Raw genomic sequence first — 17,510 nt, forward strand, 5'->3', positions numbered from 1 at the left:
ATGGCCCATTAGCATTAATTTTTGAAATATTTAGCAACAGAGCACTGTTTCGGAAATAATTAGGGAAATACCACTTTTTCCGAAAACGCCGCTATAGGGCCCGAAAACGTCACTATAGGGCTTAAAAAAAACGCCACTATAGGGCCCCTTGAACCTGTTATGGGGACTTATAAAAAAAATTTTGCAGGAAAACGCCGCTATAGGGCCCAAAAACGTCACTATAGGGCTTAAAAACGCCACTATAGGGCCCCTTGAAACTGTTATGGGACTTACAAAAAAATTTTGCAGGAAAACGTCGCTATAGGACCCAAAAACGTCACTATAGGGCTTAAAAACGCCATTATAGGGCCCCTTGAACCTGTTATGGGACTTATAAAATTTTTTTTCAGGAAAACGCCGCTATAGGCCCGAAAAAGTGGTAGATTGCTATATAATTCGGAAACAGTGTTTCTGAGCAAATTATTTCCAAAATTGATGATAATGGGCCATTTTTGCCCTTGTTTATCTCTAATTCAAGAGGTCTCATTTTTAAAGAGCCCAATTGTCCCATTTTACCTTCAAATTTCGATTGCAAAAGCCCAAACCCATTTACCTTAAAAGCTAGAAGTGATTTTTATTTTTATTTTTATTTTTTTGGAGAGAGAAGTGATTTTCAGTTATTGGGAGGGAGAGTTTGAACCAAACTCTTCTTCTACTTTCCAAGCTTCCTTCGTACCCGAAACAGGTCCTCTATTTTTTCAACTTCTTTCTTCTCTTGTCTTCAATTCTTTAGATTTTCAACACGATTGTGGATATGTGTTTCATCTCTAATTCCATAGGGATAGCTTACGCATCCTCTTAAAGCCAACCTCATACACCCGTTGATCCTAGCAAGAGAAAGATCAAGAAGTACGTTGTTCCTCCTTGCGACTGATTCCTAAGGAATTTGGGTATGGATTGGATCCTTCTTGAAATTTGTTTCTTTCCATGAGAATGACTTAATTTAATTATCAAGACTCATTCTTGGACTTGGACATGCTATCTTGTGAATTTTTGAATGTCATGAACAAGTTATGAATTTCCCACAAAACATGTAACTTTTAATTCCTAACACATCTTAGTTACAAAATCTAAATGTTCACCTTGTTATGAGGAATCAGACCTGGCAATGCATCACGTGAGACCTCATGTTTGAGATTTCTCTTTGATGTACTAGATATCTCATGGTGCACATGATTCTTGATTGCGAGTTGTTATGCTTTGTTTTAATCTCAAGAGCCAAACAAAGAAAATGCATTGTTTCTCTTAGGTTCTTCAGCCCAACTCTCTATACGATGAGAAGTCCATGATATGATATGCTATGAATGAGAATATGAATATAATTACATGTCAACCATGTCATGAAGAACTGAATTTATATTTAAAACAATGGATGATGCAAAACATCACATGTGAAATTTCTACTTATGCATGGAATGATGCATTGACTATTCCAACATGTTCATGACGATTAAATGTAGTGAGTCATAGGTTTATAGACTTTAATGAACTTGTGAAGGCTGTTCTGAATATTGACTTGAGTAGGATGAGTTAGTTGTGACACACCTCTTTTCGCGTTATAGTAAGTGGAGACTTGTAAGAACCCGGGGTCCTTATCTTCTCCCTCTCAAACATTGAGAGTCTCAATGTTTCATGAAACCTTCTACTTAAAGAACAACGAATTGGGCTTGATTGTAGGCAACCTAAATACATCATTTAGGTGCAGCGATAAATAAATAAAAAAACATATTTCCCCTTAAATATAAAAATCAAATTATTCATGAAGTTATTAAGGTTAGAATCAAAGAGTTTACCCTTGAAACCTAAGAAACATGGATACTCCATTATTGCTCAAGTGGGTGTATTTGATACGTATCAGTACTTGATATTTATGGCAAACCTTTGCATTAGGCTTTATTTTATTTTTTTTTATTTAAGAAAAAGTGATGATCGGTTTGGGATATGACCATGACATGGCCCTGATATGACCTTCTCGATCTAGATGCAATTGTAACCCAACACCTGATAGTGAGAAATTGCTGAAGCTTCTCATTCAAAGAGGGGCGGGTGGTTATTGAAGTTTGCAAAGTCTAAAACTTCATCATGTTGGATGCATCCAAACCCCGATAATCAAAATTCGAGTAGTTAGCTGAGGAAGATAAAAACTTAGCAATATATAAAAAATATAAATAAAAATATATTAAATAATTACTTAATACATGTATCCCGCTGTTTTTTATCCTAGCTAGTATTTCAGGAATTGTTGTAGTTTTGTATCTTGTATTGTACTCGAAAACATACCTGTGCTTGTTACCTTGAAATAAAGGATGCGTGAACTCTTTCAACCTTGGCTTTTAGTTCCTTTTACTTGATCGCTTATTCAACCTTCTCTACTTGAATCTTGGCCTTAGTCTCCAAAAGTTCAAACTCCTTACTATACAATACTCCAAATCTCTCATTTTCACATGAAATTGGAATTAGGGTTCTCTACTTAGCAATGATAGCTTCATAATTTTTGGTTAATTCAGTTAATTGAATTAACTTAACCCTTGGATCCTCTTTCAATAATTTATCATCCGACTCCATTGTTGTCGCAATGGCTAAAGTGTGATGAATGAGTTTGGAAAACTTTGGACAGGTTTTCCAAAATCATCATGAGATACAATACCTTTCAATTTGGATAAAGACCTGTCTATAAGACCACAATGGCATAATAAATCACTGAATGTAGTTGATGTGGTAAAGTAAATTGAAACGTGGTTAATAATATCCAAGATAAACCTCCCTACACTACAAAAAATGCTAGCTATAGGGGTGTTTTTTTTAGCCGCGTTTGCTAAAAACGCGGCTATAGATACCCTATAGCTGCGTGTTTCAAAAATGTAGCTACAACAATAAACCTATAGTTGCGTTTATTAAACACGGTTGTAGATGAGATTTGTAGCCGCGTTTTTTGGTTATTTAGCAGCGTTTGTGTGGGTAGGCATATGGCCGTGTTTGAAAAATGCGGCTATAAACATGTCAAATTTATTATTATTATTTTTTTTTTTTTAGTGATGTCCTATAGCTGCGTTTGGAAAATGCGGCCATAGGCACACCTAAAGCCGCACTTTACAAAAACATGGCTACAGTGTTGTCTGTAGCCATGCGTTTTAAGCGTGGCTATAGGTTGAACAAAATCAAATTTTTTAAATTTTTTTTTTTTTTTGAAAAAGGACCTATAGTCACGTTTTGAAACCGCAGTTATAGCCTACCTACAGCTACATTTCCCTAACTGCGGCTTAAAGTATGTCTATAGCTACGTTTTAAAACTGCGGCTATAGCCTACCTACAGCTGCATTTTCCTAACCATAGCTTAAAGCATGTCTATAATTGTGTTTTATAAACGCGACTATAGCCTTGGTAAAAAAAAAAAAAAAAAAAAAACCTCTCAATTTCACACAAACTCAAATCACTCCTCAAAAAAACCCTCGCTCTTTATCACTCTCAATGCCATGTCATGCTCTAAGCCACACCATCGTGCTCTGATTGACACCATCGCCACTAAGAACTTGAAGCCACCGTCGCCGAGAACCTCTCCACGCCGTCCAGCAACTCGCACTCTCCACCACCCATTTCCCTTCTCCATCTCCATTCCACTGGCCAAAACCAACCCATTCCTAGATCAGTTCTCAGAGATCTCTCTCTCAGCTGCCATAGCCATCATTCTCAAGCTGCCTAATCAAAAACTCATGTTCCCGAAGCTCTCGTGGTCTACATCATCGTCTGCCATAAGTCAAAACTCTTTCTCTCTCTCTCTCTCTCTCCCTCATAATTTTTCTTGATTTGACCCTGCTTTTTGGTTGCCAAGTAACTGAGTAAAAAGTAGAATTTTTTTTTTTTTTTGGGTATTTGGTGCTTTATATGCTTATATATGGATTTGCAAACTCTTTTTGGACGTGGGTCTTTGAAGCACTTATGTGGTTTGTGAGTGTAATTTGATGTGGGTTCAGTGTGAAAAGCGTATGAAAGGTGTTTGTAAAAAGTTCTCTTAGAATTTTTCAAGTCACAATATTACTAGGTTGGGGTCATTTTGGTTCATAAAATTGTTGGTTTTGCTATTCGAACTATCGTGATAGCTTTGACATCTCCTCCTATAGTCCTATTAGTTAAGTTAATTAAACAATGATAGTTCTAGAGTTAAACTCATCATGTGGTCTTATTTGTGATTGCAATGATAGTTTTCTTAGATTTCTTAATGAATCTGGGCTACGCTTAAATTTCTTAGATTTCTGCTGTGTGTAAGAACTATGAGCTAGTTGTATGTACGCAAAGGACTATGTTAATTAATACCTATGATGAAGGGAACAAAATATCTTTATACACAATATTTCTTGTGTGAACACCTTCCTCCTCAGGTATTCTTCCTTTTTGCACCAATAGTTTTGTGGTGGATTGGGAAACTCTCCTTGACAATGCCACATATAATTGGCCATGACTAAAAACATGATCAGGAAGATAAATTCCAATAGTTGGAATTGTTTGACCTTGTGCTTTGTTTATTGTAATTGCAAAGCTCAAACGTATAAGAAATTGTTGTTTGATCATTACAAATGGTAGGTGAACATTTTATGTTGTCTTCAAAGGGATTCTTGGCAAGAAAATGCGTGTACTCATATAATGTCTAGTCCAAATTTCAGCTTCAATTACGTTGTTAAAACATCCATAACATATCAATCTTGTACCATTATATAATCCAGCTTTTGGATCTATATTGCACAACAATATAATTGGAGCACCCTTTTTTAGCCTTGATATATGTGGTGGTAAACCCCCTGGAGATATATAATTTAGGAATTCTTGTTGATATAGATGTTGTGTGTCTCCTTCAACCTCATCAAAAGAATGTAACGTAAACTCGTCTCCTAGGAGCTGAGAAATTATCTTTGCATTAAGCTGTTCAATCATCATTTATAGGTGTTAGCAAAGCCCTATTAACCATATATCTTGCATCATTGGCATGTGCTTGCAAACTTGGAAAAACTTGATCAATCAAGTTGTATATAGAATGTTGACCCTCTCATTGCATTGCCATTGAAGGGGGTAGTTTAATCAAATCATCCACTATAAATGGTTCATTCCCATCACCAATGCATTGTATATACTTAGCAAACTCTTCATCGTTGACAAACCTCATATTCTGCTTCAAATGTAACACTTTGACGTCTTTCCATAATGGGGACTTGACTGTGCATGCATCAATCATTTCTGCCTTTGTACCCTTTGGAACAACTGGAAGTACTTGACGAAAATCTCACCCCAAAATTAGCACCTTCCCACCAAAAGGTAAATTTACTTCTATAATATCTTTAAATATTCTATCTAAATATTCAAGTGCACGTCCATTTACCAATGGGGCTTCATCCCAAATAATTATAGTGGCACACCTAATAAGTTCAACTAAGTCTGATTGTTTACTTATTGAGCAAGTAGATGAAGCATCTGGAGTTAAAGGAATCTTAAACCTGGAATGCACTGCTCTTCCACCAGGGAGTAATGTTGCTACTATGCCAGATGTAGATGTGACAATTGCAATGTGACCGACTTTTCTCAAGGTTGCCAATATTGTGCAATACAAAAATATTTTCCCAATTCCTCCTGGCCCATTGACAAAGAATGTCATGCTTTTCTTACGATAAATAACAGTCATGATTGTCTCATATGCAACTCTCTGGTAGTTATTCAATTTCTCAATTAAAGTGAGTTCTTCATCTACATTAGGAACAGTTAGCTCATCTTGTATGAGTCTTGGTATAGCTAAATCATTGTCATATTCTCCAGTTGAAATCGGCAAATCATACTCTATGATGTGCTTTCCATGTTGCAAGAGCAACGCCTCTAAATAATTGAGAAATTTATTTGTACGACGTGTCTCTGTTGTAACAGATGTTGATGGGTAATCTTCTATCATATATGGGTAGACCTTATTCCACAATTCTCTTACTCAAGTTGGTAGACAAAATACCAATATTATTGCAAACAATCTTCTTAAAGCTGATGGCATTCGAATGTCTCTTGCCTCAAGCAGACACTGTTATATGTTGTTATCATTATCTAGTAAACCCCTTTGTTTAGCTGCTTGCTTAAAAGTTGGATAGGTTATCCCATTGACAGTCAATAAATTGTCAAATCTTGTTGGCTTCTTAACATGATTAAGAAGAACATGCAGATTGAACTTCTCTCCATCAAATGGTGAAACAGTATATAACCTGCGCACTACTTTTTTTATGAGATCTTCTTCGTGTCCATGTTTTGTTTTTATAATCCCAACAATAATGCTTAGGAAACTCTCTATATAGATAATTTCATACATCTTGATCAATCATATTCATATAAAAAAATTCAGTTAGCATTGTCTTTTTACTTTGCTCCAAAACATTAGCAATAGGTTCATGTGGTCTAAAACGTACCTGTCGTCTATTTGGAAGATGAATTTGCAAACGAAAAATGGTAGGGTACATTTGATACATAGGAAAAGCAAATATCTTCCAACGTGCCTCTGGAACACATACCCATCTTGCATCAATGTACTATTGGACCTTATCATAATTTGAGCCTGATCTAACTTCCATAGAGACACGATCTGGACCTTTATACACATATTTATATAAGTACTTTACACTCTTGATACTGCAACATATTCCAACATTAATATGACAATTATATTTCAGCAGTAACCAAGGATTATATGGAACAATCCAAGTGTTATCTATCCTGCACTGATCATTAAATGGCACAATTTTATTAGCATCATATCGTTTGTAAACAGGACATAAGTCATTGCCTTGGTAGGTTTTTGGCGAGAAAGGCTTTGGGTATCCTTTTTTACATCGTCCATTTTTTATTCACAATGATCTTGGATTTGTATTCCGCAAGGACCATGTATCATATGCTTTAATACAACTTTATGTAACTGAGGTTGTTCCTCCTTACACGACATTTCTGCTTTAACATCCTGATTGTAATCCTCTGGATTATGTAATTTATCATCTTCATTGAGAATTATAAGCATGTGTGCATGTGGTAAAACCCTTTTTTGGAACTCAAAGACTTGCACATATACAATAACTCTTCCAAGAACCCCCTAAACCACGATATCATCTTTCAATTCTTCAAATTTCGATTTGAAAACTCTTGCAAGCAAATCTGGACGATCTTGTGCGGTATGTGTAGGTAAAAACTCATTTTGGATTTCTTCTCATCCTGGATTGCACATCATTGTGATGAATAAATCTGGATTTCCAAACTTTTGAACCAATGACATTGCATCTTGAAATCGTTGGATCATATCGCATGGACTTCCCACGAATAATGATGGTAGAATGGTTCTATGTCCAACATTTCCTAAATATAAGATGACAAAGTTGGGCCATTAATAAATATTGATACAAATTCGCCATTTATAAAGTAATGTAAATTTCAAGTGTGAAGTTTACATTACTTGTACCACTCTCTCCTTCATGGAAAGTATCTTGTAGGCCTTCGTACAGATCATCCTTAATAGAATCTTGATTATGCTCAAACCACCTAAGCTTGTGTGTTTCAATTTTTACGTAATTATCAACAACATATTGTTGTGAAAGGCATCCTCCATACCAGATCATTGTGGCGAATCTTCAACAATAGTAAAAATAGATTTAGGTTCAATTATTTCATAGTGTAAGCGGCATTTTGAAGTAATAGATTGAAAACAATAAAACTATTACTTGAAGGATGTATGCATAATAATCGCGACATCACGCTTTATTTCTATTAGCGTTGCGTGTGTTGATATCCCATCCATATGTTCCAAATGGAAAAAGTATTGGGTACTGCAAGGGATCATAAAATCCTGCTATATCTTGAACATTGATCAAATTAACACCAAACCAAAATTTCGCCTATTATTTAGATATTATTTTGAAGTAATTTTTTTCCATGATTTTATAATTTTATCTTTACAGAAAAGAGGAAAAAAAATGAAAACCCACGTTTTATAGATTTTTACCCGGGTACTTTTTATTTATTAAACTTTTGGGCTTGGGTTCAAAAAAATAATATATGCACCAAAAATTTTTTGGTAAGGATATTTTTCCATCTTTGCAACACTTTGAGGATGTCTCTTAGGCATTACAAAAGCGACATATCTTTGGTTGTGGTAGTTGGTACTTAATGGTCTCTTTACCTTCTTTAAAATCTTTGACACAATTGTATCTGCCTTGCATACGATTTGTTACATGTGCAGTACCATCAAATGTGCTGTCAACACCTAATTTTAGTTTTGAGGAAAAAATTAGAGATAAAGAGTGTAATGATAGTTGTAAAAGAAAATATTAAAAATTGTATCAAATATTATGTTGTGAAATAAGCAAAATATTAATAATGTTTCGAATATGCAGCATGTAAACAAATAATAAAATTGATAATAAAAAACATGTGAATTGAAATAAAAATTGTGACATTGAGTGACAAACCTTGTTCTCTGTAGTCATCCCAATGATTTTGATCATTTATATTTTCAACTTCTTCAGTTCTTTATACATCCGCAATGTAATTATAAAAAAAAAAACGCTCATTTTTTATAATAAAAAAATTATAATGGTGCAAAGTTTATAAACATTTGACATAAAACTTACCATCATTAATATCAGAATTTATATGACTTGGTCCAGCCTCAAAATCATTTGGCATTATAGTTGGATATATCGGAGGTAAACCTAAAGTTATTATAAATATTAAGTTAGTATTGTTCTTGATATTGGCATGATTTTTGGCATGTTAGTTTTATGTCAATATCAAGAACAATACTAACTTAATATTTATAATAACTTTAGGTTTACCTCCAATATATTCAACTATAATGCCAAATGATTTTGAGGCTGGACCAAGACATATAAATTATGATGTTAATGATGGTAAGTTTTATGTCAAATATTTATAAACTTTGCACCATTATATTTTTTTTAATTAAAAAATTAGCGTTTTTTATAATTACATTGTAGATGTAGAAAGAACTGAAGAAGTTGAAAATATAAATGATCAAAATCATGAGGATGGCTATAGACAACAAGGTTTGTTACTCAATTTCACTATTTTTATTTCAATTTACATGTTTATTATTATCAATTTTATTATTTTTTTACATGTTGCATATTCGAAACATTATTACTATTTTGCTTATTTCACAACATAATATTTGATACAATTTTTAATATTTTCTTGTACAACTATCATTACACTCTTTATCTCTAATTTTTTCCTCAAAGTTAAAATTAGGTATTGACAACACATTTGATGGTACTGCACATGTAACAAATTGTATGCAAGACAGATACAATTGTGCCAAATATTTTAAAGAGGGTAGAGGTACCAACTACCACAACCAAAGACATGTCGCTTTCGTAATGCCCGTTTGTTCCATCGAGAGACATTCTCGATGTGTTGCAAGGATGGAAAAATATCCTTACCAAAGATTTTTTGGTGCATGTATTATTTTTTTGAACCCAAGCCCAAAATTTTAATATATAAAAAATACCTGGGTAAAAATCTATAAAACATGGGTTTTTATTTTTTCCTCTTTTCTTTAAAAATAAAATTATAAAATCATGGAAAAAATTACTTCTAGATAATATCTAAATAATAGGCAAAATTTTTGTTTGGTGGTAATTTGATCAATGTTCAAGATACAACATGATTTTATGGTCCATTGCAATACCCAATACTTTTTCCATTTGGAACATATGGATGAGATATCAACACATGCGACGCTGATAGAAATAAAGTGTCATGTTGCAATTATTATGCATACGTCCTTCATGTAATAGTTTTATTGTTTTCAATCTATTACTTCAAAATGCTGCTTACACTACGAAATAATTGAACCTAAATTTATTTTTACTATTGTCGAAGATTCGCCACAATGATCTATCAATGATCTGGTATGGAGGACGCCTTTCACAATAGTATGTTGTTGATAATTATGTAAAAATTGAAACACACAAGTTTATGTGGTTTGAGCATAATCAAGATTCTATTAGAGCAGATCTGTACCAAGGCCTACAAGATGTTTTCCATGAAGGAGAGAGTGATACTGGTAATGTAAACTTCACACTTGAAATTTACATTACTTTATTAATGGTGAATTTGTATCAATATTTATTAATGGCTCAACTTTGTCATCTTATATTTAGGAAATGTTGGACATAGAACCATTCTACCATCATCATTCGTGGGAAGACCATGCGATATGATCCAACGATTTCAGGACGTAATGCCATTGGTTCAAAAGTTTGGAAAGCCAGATTTATTCATCTCAATGATGTGCAATTCAGGATGGGAAGAAATCCAAAATGAGCTTTTTACTTGCACAAATTGCACAAGATCGTCCTGACTTGCTTGCAAGATTTTTCAATTCGAAATTTGAAGAATTGAAAGATGATATCATGGTTAAGGGAGTTCTCGAAAGAGTAATTGTATATGTGCAGGTCTTTGAGTTCCAAAAAAGGGGTTTACAACATGCACAGATGCTTATAATTCTCGAAGAAGATGATAAATTGCATAATCCAAAAGATTATGATCGGGTTGTTAAAGAAGAAATACCGTGTAAGGAGGAACAACCTCAGTTACATAAAGCTGAACTAAAGCATATGATACATGGTCCTTGCGGAATTCAAAATCCAAGATCACCGTGCATGAAAAATGGGTGATGTAAAAAAGAATACCCAAAAACTTTCTCGCCAGAAACCTACCAAGGCAATGAGTCATATCCTGTTTACAAACAATATTATACTAATAATCCTATGCCAATGAATGATCATTGTAGGATTATGATAGAGAACACTTGGGTTGTTCCATATAATCCTTGGTTATTGTTGAAATATAATTGCCATATTAATGTTGAAATATGTTACAGTATTAAGAGTCTAAAATACTTATATAAATATGTGTATAAAGGCCTCGATTGTGTCTCTATGGAAGTTAGACCAGACCCAAATTATAATGAGGACCAATAGTACATTGATGCAAGATGGGTATGTGCTTTAGAAGCATGTTGGAAGATATTTGCTTTTCCTATGTATCGAATGTACCCTACCGTTTTTCGTTTGCAAATTCATCTTCCAGATAGACAACAGGTACGCTTTAGACCACATGAACCTATTGCTAATGTTTTGGAGCGAAGTAAAAAGACAATGCTAACTGAATTTTTTTATATGAATACGATTGATCATGATGCATGGAATTATCTATATAGAGAGTTTCCTGAGCATTATTATTGGGATTATAAAAACAAAACATTGACACGAAGAAGATCTCATCAAAAAGTAGTGGGTAGGGTATATACTGTTTCACCATTTGATAGAGGGAAGTTCAACCTGTGTTCTTCTTAATCATGTCAAGAGGCCAATAGGATTTGACAATTTATTGACTGTCAATGTGATAACCTATCCAATTTTTAAGCAAGCAGCTGAACAAAGGGGTTTACTAGAGAATGATAACAGCATATGACAATGTCTGCTTGAAGCAAGAGACATTTGAATGCCGTCAGCTTTAAGAAGATTGTTTGCAACAATATTGGTATTTTTTCTACCAACTAGAGTAAGAGAATTGTGGAATGAGTTCTACCCATATATGGTAGAAGATTACCCATCAACATCTATTACAACAGAGACACGTTGTACAAATAAACTTCTCAATGATTTAGAGGCGTTGCTCTTGCAACATGGAAAGCACATCACAGAGTATGATTTGTTGATTTCAACTAGAGAATGTGACAATGATTTAGCTGTACTAAGAGTCATACAAGATGAGCTAATTGTTCCTAATGTAGATGAATAACTTACTTTAATTGAGAAGTTGAATAACGACCAAAGAGTTGCATATGAGACAATCATGACTATTATTGATTGTAAGGAAAGTATGATATTCTTTGTCGATGGGCTAGAGGGAACTGGGAAAACATTTTTGTATCGCACAATATTGGCAACCTTGAAAAAAGCCGGTCACATTGCAGTTGCCACATCTACATCTGGCATAGTAGCAACATTACTTCCTGGTGGAAGAACAACGCATTCCAAGTTTAAGACTCCTTTAAATCCTGATGCTTCATCTACTTACTCAATAAGTAAACAATCAGACTTAGTTGAACTTATTAGACGTGCCACCATAATTATTTGAGATGAAGCCCCAATGGTAAATGGACATGCCCTTAAATCTTTAGATGGAACATTTAAAGATATTATGGAAGTAAATTTACCTTTTGGTGGGAAGGTGCTAATTTTGGGGGGAGATTTCAATCAAGTACTTCCGGTTGTTCCAAAGGGTACAAAGGTAGAAATGATTGATGCATGATAGTCAAGTCCCCATTATGGAAAGATGTCAAAGTGTTACATTTGAAGCAGAATATGAGGTCTGTCAACGATGAAGAGTTTGCTAAGTATATACAATGCATCTGTAGAGAGGGAAAATTCCCGACCTATCACAAGCTGACACGTCACATTACCAAGTCCACAAAATACAGCCAATTACAGAACACCATGTATTGCTGCTAGGTTTTGCTATCACTATTCAGAAGCCAACAGAAATTTGCCAAGTGTCATGCAAGAGCCAATCACGCATCAGTGCACATGTAAGCAATGACTCAAGCAGCCTCGCACGTGTAAGCGATGACTCAAGCAGCCTCGCACGTGTAAGCGATGACTCAAGCAACCTCGCACGTGTAAGCGATGACTTAAGCGGACCAATCAAGCTGTGACATGTGTCACCAATCAAGCTCCGCCACGTGTCGCTCACCCACCCCAAAACTCCTATAAATAGAAGCCTTCCTGAGACATTTAGGGGGACCAGGATTCAGAAGGGAGAAAGCTCTGTGAAGATCAAGCCTCAAAGCCTTCAAGAACTTCAAGAACTTCAACCCCAAAATTGGAGAACATTCGAAGCAGAATCATCCAGATCATCTGCCTAGATCCTAAAGTTTGCGGGAATCAAGCTCAAAGGTCCGAAAACATCAACAAATCACAAATCAGTGAAGTTCTACGGATTCAAGCCTCCAAAGCCCCGAAGAACTTCCACCACAAATCTTCAAACACAAAGAACATTCGAAGCAGAATCATCCAAACTATCTGCCTAGATCTCAAAGTTCACTGGAATCAAGCTCAAAAGCCTCCAGAAACCTCAAACAACCACAAATCAGTAAAGCTCCACGGATTCAAGCCTCTAAAGCCCCGGAGAACTTCCACAACAAACCTTCGAAAACGACAAACGCCCGAAGAACACACGAAGAACATAAAGAACACGAAGAACAAAGAATTTCTAACAAGCTCATAGCCAGAGATTCATTGTAATTCTGTTCCAAAGATCTTCGATCCATTCCTCAACCAAATTGAAGTACATTGGGTGTTCGAATCAAAATCACATCATCACAAATCCAATCAACAAATCTTTTAAGGAGATCGAATCAGAGGATAACTCTTTTGTAATCACAGAGAACTGTACCACACAATCATCAATACAAATTCGCATTTGTGAAACTATTTTCACTTGTTCGACTTTATTTCCAAGCGAGAGATTTAGTCGCTTACAAATTCTGGCACGCCCAGTGGGACATCTCTACCTCTCATCTCATTCTCCTTCAAAGAAAGAAATTAACATCATCTTGCTGCCTACTTCAATGGCTTCTAGTAAGAACATTCAAGCTTCAATAATAGCTGCTTCAACTAAACTTGGTATGGCTACCACCAACAACTGCATTGGTGCAATCAATTGTAGCCAACCTAAAGCAAACATTCAATGTCAATCTCAATCAACCAAGGAAGCCAAGGTCCAGACAATTATCTCCTTAGACCCTCTTACAAGAAACAAGGTCATCAACAAGGACGTCTTCACCTTGGAACACCTCAAGTATGGGGGCAAATCCCCTTCTTCCTACACAAGAAGTTGGTCGCACGATTTCTCTCCCATCAAAGGGAACCTAAAAGATGAGATTTCACGTGCTCACTTCAATTCACTTCCTTCTCCATCATCTTGGGAAGTTGTGTCAGTCATGACGACTAACACCTCTACCATGGAAGAAAAGATGGCCGAAATGGAGCAAAGGGTTGTCCTTCTCACAAAAGCACTTGAAGATAAGGACCTCCAAATTGCAACTTTGATGAACAAACTCGAAGTGCAAGATCTTGGTGAATCAAGCCATGGTCATAAATTCACATCTACAAAGGATGACGAAGGGAGAGAAATTGAAAACACTCCCCGACGAGAACAATCTACTTCGGTTGCTTCGTTGTCAGTCCAACAATTACAAGACATGATAACAAATACCATCCGAGCACAATATGGAGGTTCTTCTACAAGTTCTCTCACATATTCAAAACCCTACACAAAGCGCATCGACAACATGAGAATGTCAAATGGGTATCAACCCCCCAAGTTCTTACAGTTTGATGGCAAAGGAAATCCTAAGCAACACATTGCTCACTTTGTAGAAACTTGTGAGAATGCAGGGACTCAAGGAAGCCTCCTTGTAAAGCAATTTGTTCGTTCACTCAAAGGAAATGCCTTTGATTGGTATACAAACTTAGAACCTGAGTCAATTGACAGTTGGGAGCAACTCGAAAGAGAGTTTCTCAACCGATTCTACAGCACACGGCGTACGGTAGGCATGACGGAGCTTACCAATACTAAACAGTGGCAGGATGAGCCCGTCATTGATTATATCAATCGGTGGCGTTCTTTGAGTCTAGATTGCAAAGATAGACTTACTGAAATATCTGCTATAGAGATGTGCATCCAAGGCATGCATTGGGGACTTCTTTACATCCTTCAAGGGATAAAGCCCCGAACATTTGAAGAGTTAGCAACTCGTGCCCATGACATGGAGTTGAGCATTGCTAGCCGCGGAAGTACAAACCCTCCCATACTTGAGGAAAGCATAAAGGAAGTAAAGAGGAATGACAAGAATGCAAAAGTCAGCCTCAAAGACCTAATGGTTGTTAGCACTGCCGAAATCAAGGTTCCAAGAAGAGGAGCAAAGGCAAATGAAGAACAGCTTGAAGGGTGGCAAAAGAATGAAGTGCGTCGCCTGACCTTTAAGGAACGTGAGCAAAAAGTATATCCGTTCCCCGATGAAGATGTGCCAAACATCTTAGAACAACTATTGCAATTGAAGCTAATTGAATTGCCAGAATGCAGGCGACCAGAAGACATGGGGAAAGTTGATGACCCTAACTACTGCAAATATCATCGCATCATTGGCCACCCAATACAAAAATGCTTCGTCTTCAAAGAACAAATCATGAAGCTTGCCAAAGAAAACAAGATTGATCTAAACTTCAATGAAGTTGTTGGGTCAAACCATGTGACCGTTGCTTGTGATGTACTTCCAACTCTCAGGCAGGGGGCAAACACCATTGGAGCTCACAAGTTGATCTACAATGATGATGGCATAAGGATCGGCCCCATCAATGGGAAGTTCCTTAAACACTTCTACACTTGAAAATCAAGAATTGCTCCTCGGTAAGAGCTTAAACTACCCACTGTAGCGCTGCAAGAGTACATGATGTCTTCCCATTACCCTTTAAAGCGTACCAATAAGGAGAAATTAATCCCACTCCATGTCAACAATTGCGAGTGTGGCGTAGCGGTTGGACGCCCGTGTCACCCTTGAGGCCATCTCGGGTTCGATCAGTGGTGATACCCACTATTACACACTGCGCCCCCTTTTTTTGCAAAAACACATAAGAAAAACAAACAAAAAAAAAATAAAAAATCAAAAACAAAAATCTTTTGAACTACGTGATGACTTGATCCCTCTCCAGGGTACGTAGGCAGCTTAGTATCTTTGCTAAGTTCAGTCTCGAAAAAAAAAAAAAAATCATTTGAACTACGTGATGACTTGATCCCTCTCCAGGGTACGTAGGCAGCTTAGTACTTGTTGCTAAGTTCAGTCACATGAAAAGAAGAAGTATGCCAGTCTAACTTGAAGAGTTTTCCAACAGTCATCAATGTGCTTTTAAGGTCCTTTCGGTTGGCAAGGCATTCCTCATTTTCTGTGGCCATCCTCTTACATCTTTGGGTATACTTTGCATCATTTATCTTCTGGGGGCATCTCCTTGTACCTTCCATCTCTAGGCTGCATCGTCTCTTTTCTAGGTTGTGCCACTTCATAACTCTGAAATTAGAACCACATCATCTCCCTTCTGAGTGGTGTTGTTTCACATCATGTCTCTGAAATCTGAATGACGTCAATTTCTTCCGGAATGATGGTAGATTATATATCCAAAGTCGGTGTGGCATCATCTCCCTTCTGAGTGGTGCAGCTTCATATCATGTCTCCAAAAGTTGGACAATGTCACCTTCCTCCGGCATCTGAAGTTGGTGTTGCATCATCTCTCCTCCAAGGGCATGTCCATGCAATGTCAAAGTCTTGGCGGCATTCTTCTTGAAACTTCAAAGTTTTGTTGGCATCTCCTTGCATCTTCAAAGTCTTGGCGGCATTCTTCTTGAAACTTCAAGGTTTCATTGGCATTTTCGAAATCTTAATGAGAAGTCCTTGCATCCTCAAAGTTTTGATAGGGACTCCTTGCATTTTCAACATCTTGTTGGCATCTCTAAAATCTTGATGTCTAGCTACAGTGCTATAGGCCTTTGATTTCTGAGCAATGTTGTCTCTGAAAATTGCTTTATGGCAAAGATGAACGTTGGCACAGTTTCGGCAAAAATAGAGTGTTGATGTGGCTTCACAACTTCGGCGAATGAAGTGTTGACGTGGTTGCTTCGATGCGAATGAAGTGTTGATATTGCTCCACAGCTTCAATGTAAATGATGGTGCAACTTCAAGTGCTAATGTGGAGTGTTGTTGTGGCTTCATGACAAAGATGGACATTGGCATGGCTTCAATGCAAATATTGCTTCATGACAAAAATGAACATTGGCATAGCTTCTGCGAATAAAGTGTTGACATAGCTTCAATGGCAATGTGGAGTGTTGACATGGCTTCATGAATGTTGGTATGACTTCTATGCAAATGAAGTTTCGACGTGGCTTCATGAATGTTGTCACGGCTTCGGCGAATGAAGTGTTGACGTAACTTCAATGGCAAAGATGTAATGTTGCCATGGCCTCGGTATAAATGGAGTGTTGATATGGCTTCATGAATGTTGGCATGACTTCTATGCAAATGAAGTTTCGACGTGGCTTCATGAATATTGTCACGGCTTCGATGAATGAAGTGCAAATAATTGCTTCATGACAAAGATGAATGTTGGCACAGCTTCGGCAAAGATGAAGTGTTGTTGTGGCTTCGTAACAAAAATGAACGTTGGCACGGCTTCAGCGAAAATGGAGTGTTGACATGACTTCATGGCCTCGGCGCAAATAAAGTGTTGACGTAGCTTCATGGCATGGATGAATGTTGTCACGACTTCAGTGCAAATGATGGTATGACTTCAATACAAGTGCAGACACGAATGAAATGTTGACGT

General features: G+C 36.5%; 2 protein-coding genes across 2 annotated transcripts; one reads left to right on the top strand and one right to left on the bottom strand.

The window, feature by feature from the left end:
• Nucleotides 1-5,077: 5,077 nt before the first annotated feature.
• On the bottom strand, nt 5,078-5,968 carry LOC115964595. The gene is made up of 2 exons (XM_031083874.1): nt 5,476-5,968; nt 5,078-5,289 (listed from the first exon to the last, which is right to left on the bottom strand). Exons 1-2 carry the CDS (start codon nt 5,966-5,968, stop codon nt 5,078-5,080), a joined length of 705 nt encoding a protein of 234 aa, XP_030939734.1.
• A 5,696-nt stretch (nt 5,969-11,664) lies between these two features.
• Nucleotides 11,665-12,210, top strand: LOC115964596. Its single transcript, XM_031083875.1, has 2 exons — nt 11,665-11,859; nt 11,947-12,210. The coding sequence occupies exons 1-2, from the start codon at nt 11,665-11,667 to the stop codon at nt 12,208-12,210; spliced, it is 459 nt and encodes a 152-aa protein (XP_030939735.1).
• Nucleotides 12,211-17,510: the final 5,300 nt, after the last annotated feature.

Source organism: Quercus lobata, chromosome 10 (assembly GCF_001633185.2).
Source record: "Quercus lobata isolate SW786 chromosome 10, ValleyOak3.0 Primary Assembly, whole genome shotgun sequence".
NCBI classification, from domain to species: Eukaryota; Viridiplantae; Streptophyta; class Magnoliopsida; order Fagales; family Fagaceae; genus Quercus; species Quercus lobata.

Bases quoted from the DNA above. Each gene is read 5' to 3' on its own strand.
- LOC115964596 (XM_031083875.1), top strand. From the start codon at position 11,665: ATGGTAGAAGATTACCCATCAACATCTATTACAACAGAGACACGTTGT. The intron at 11,860-11,946 runs GTAGATGAATAA...ATTGATTGTAAG, and splicing joins ATGAGCTAATTGTTCCTAAT to GAAAGTATGATATTCTTTGT.
- LOC115964595 (XM_031083874.1), bottom strand. From the start codon at position 5,968: ATGATAGAAGATTACCCATCAACATCTGTTACAACAGAGACACGTCGT. The intron at 5,290-5,475 runs GTAAACAATCAG...AAGTACTTCCAG, and splicing joins TTCATCTACTTGCTCAATAA to TTGTTCCAAAGGGTACAAAG.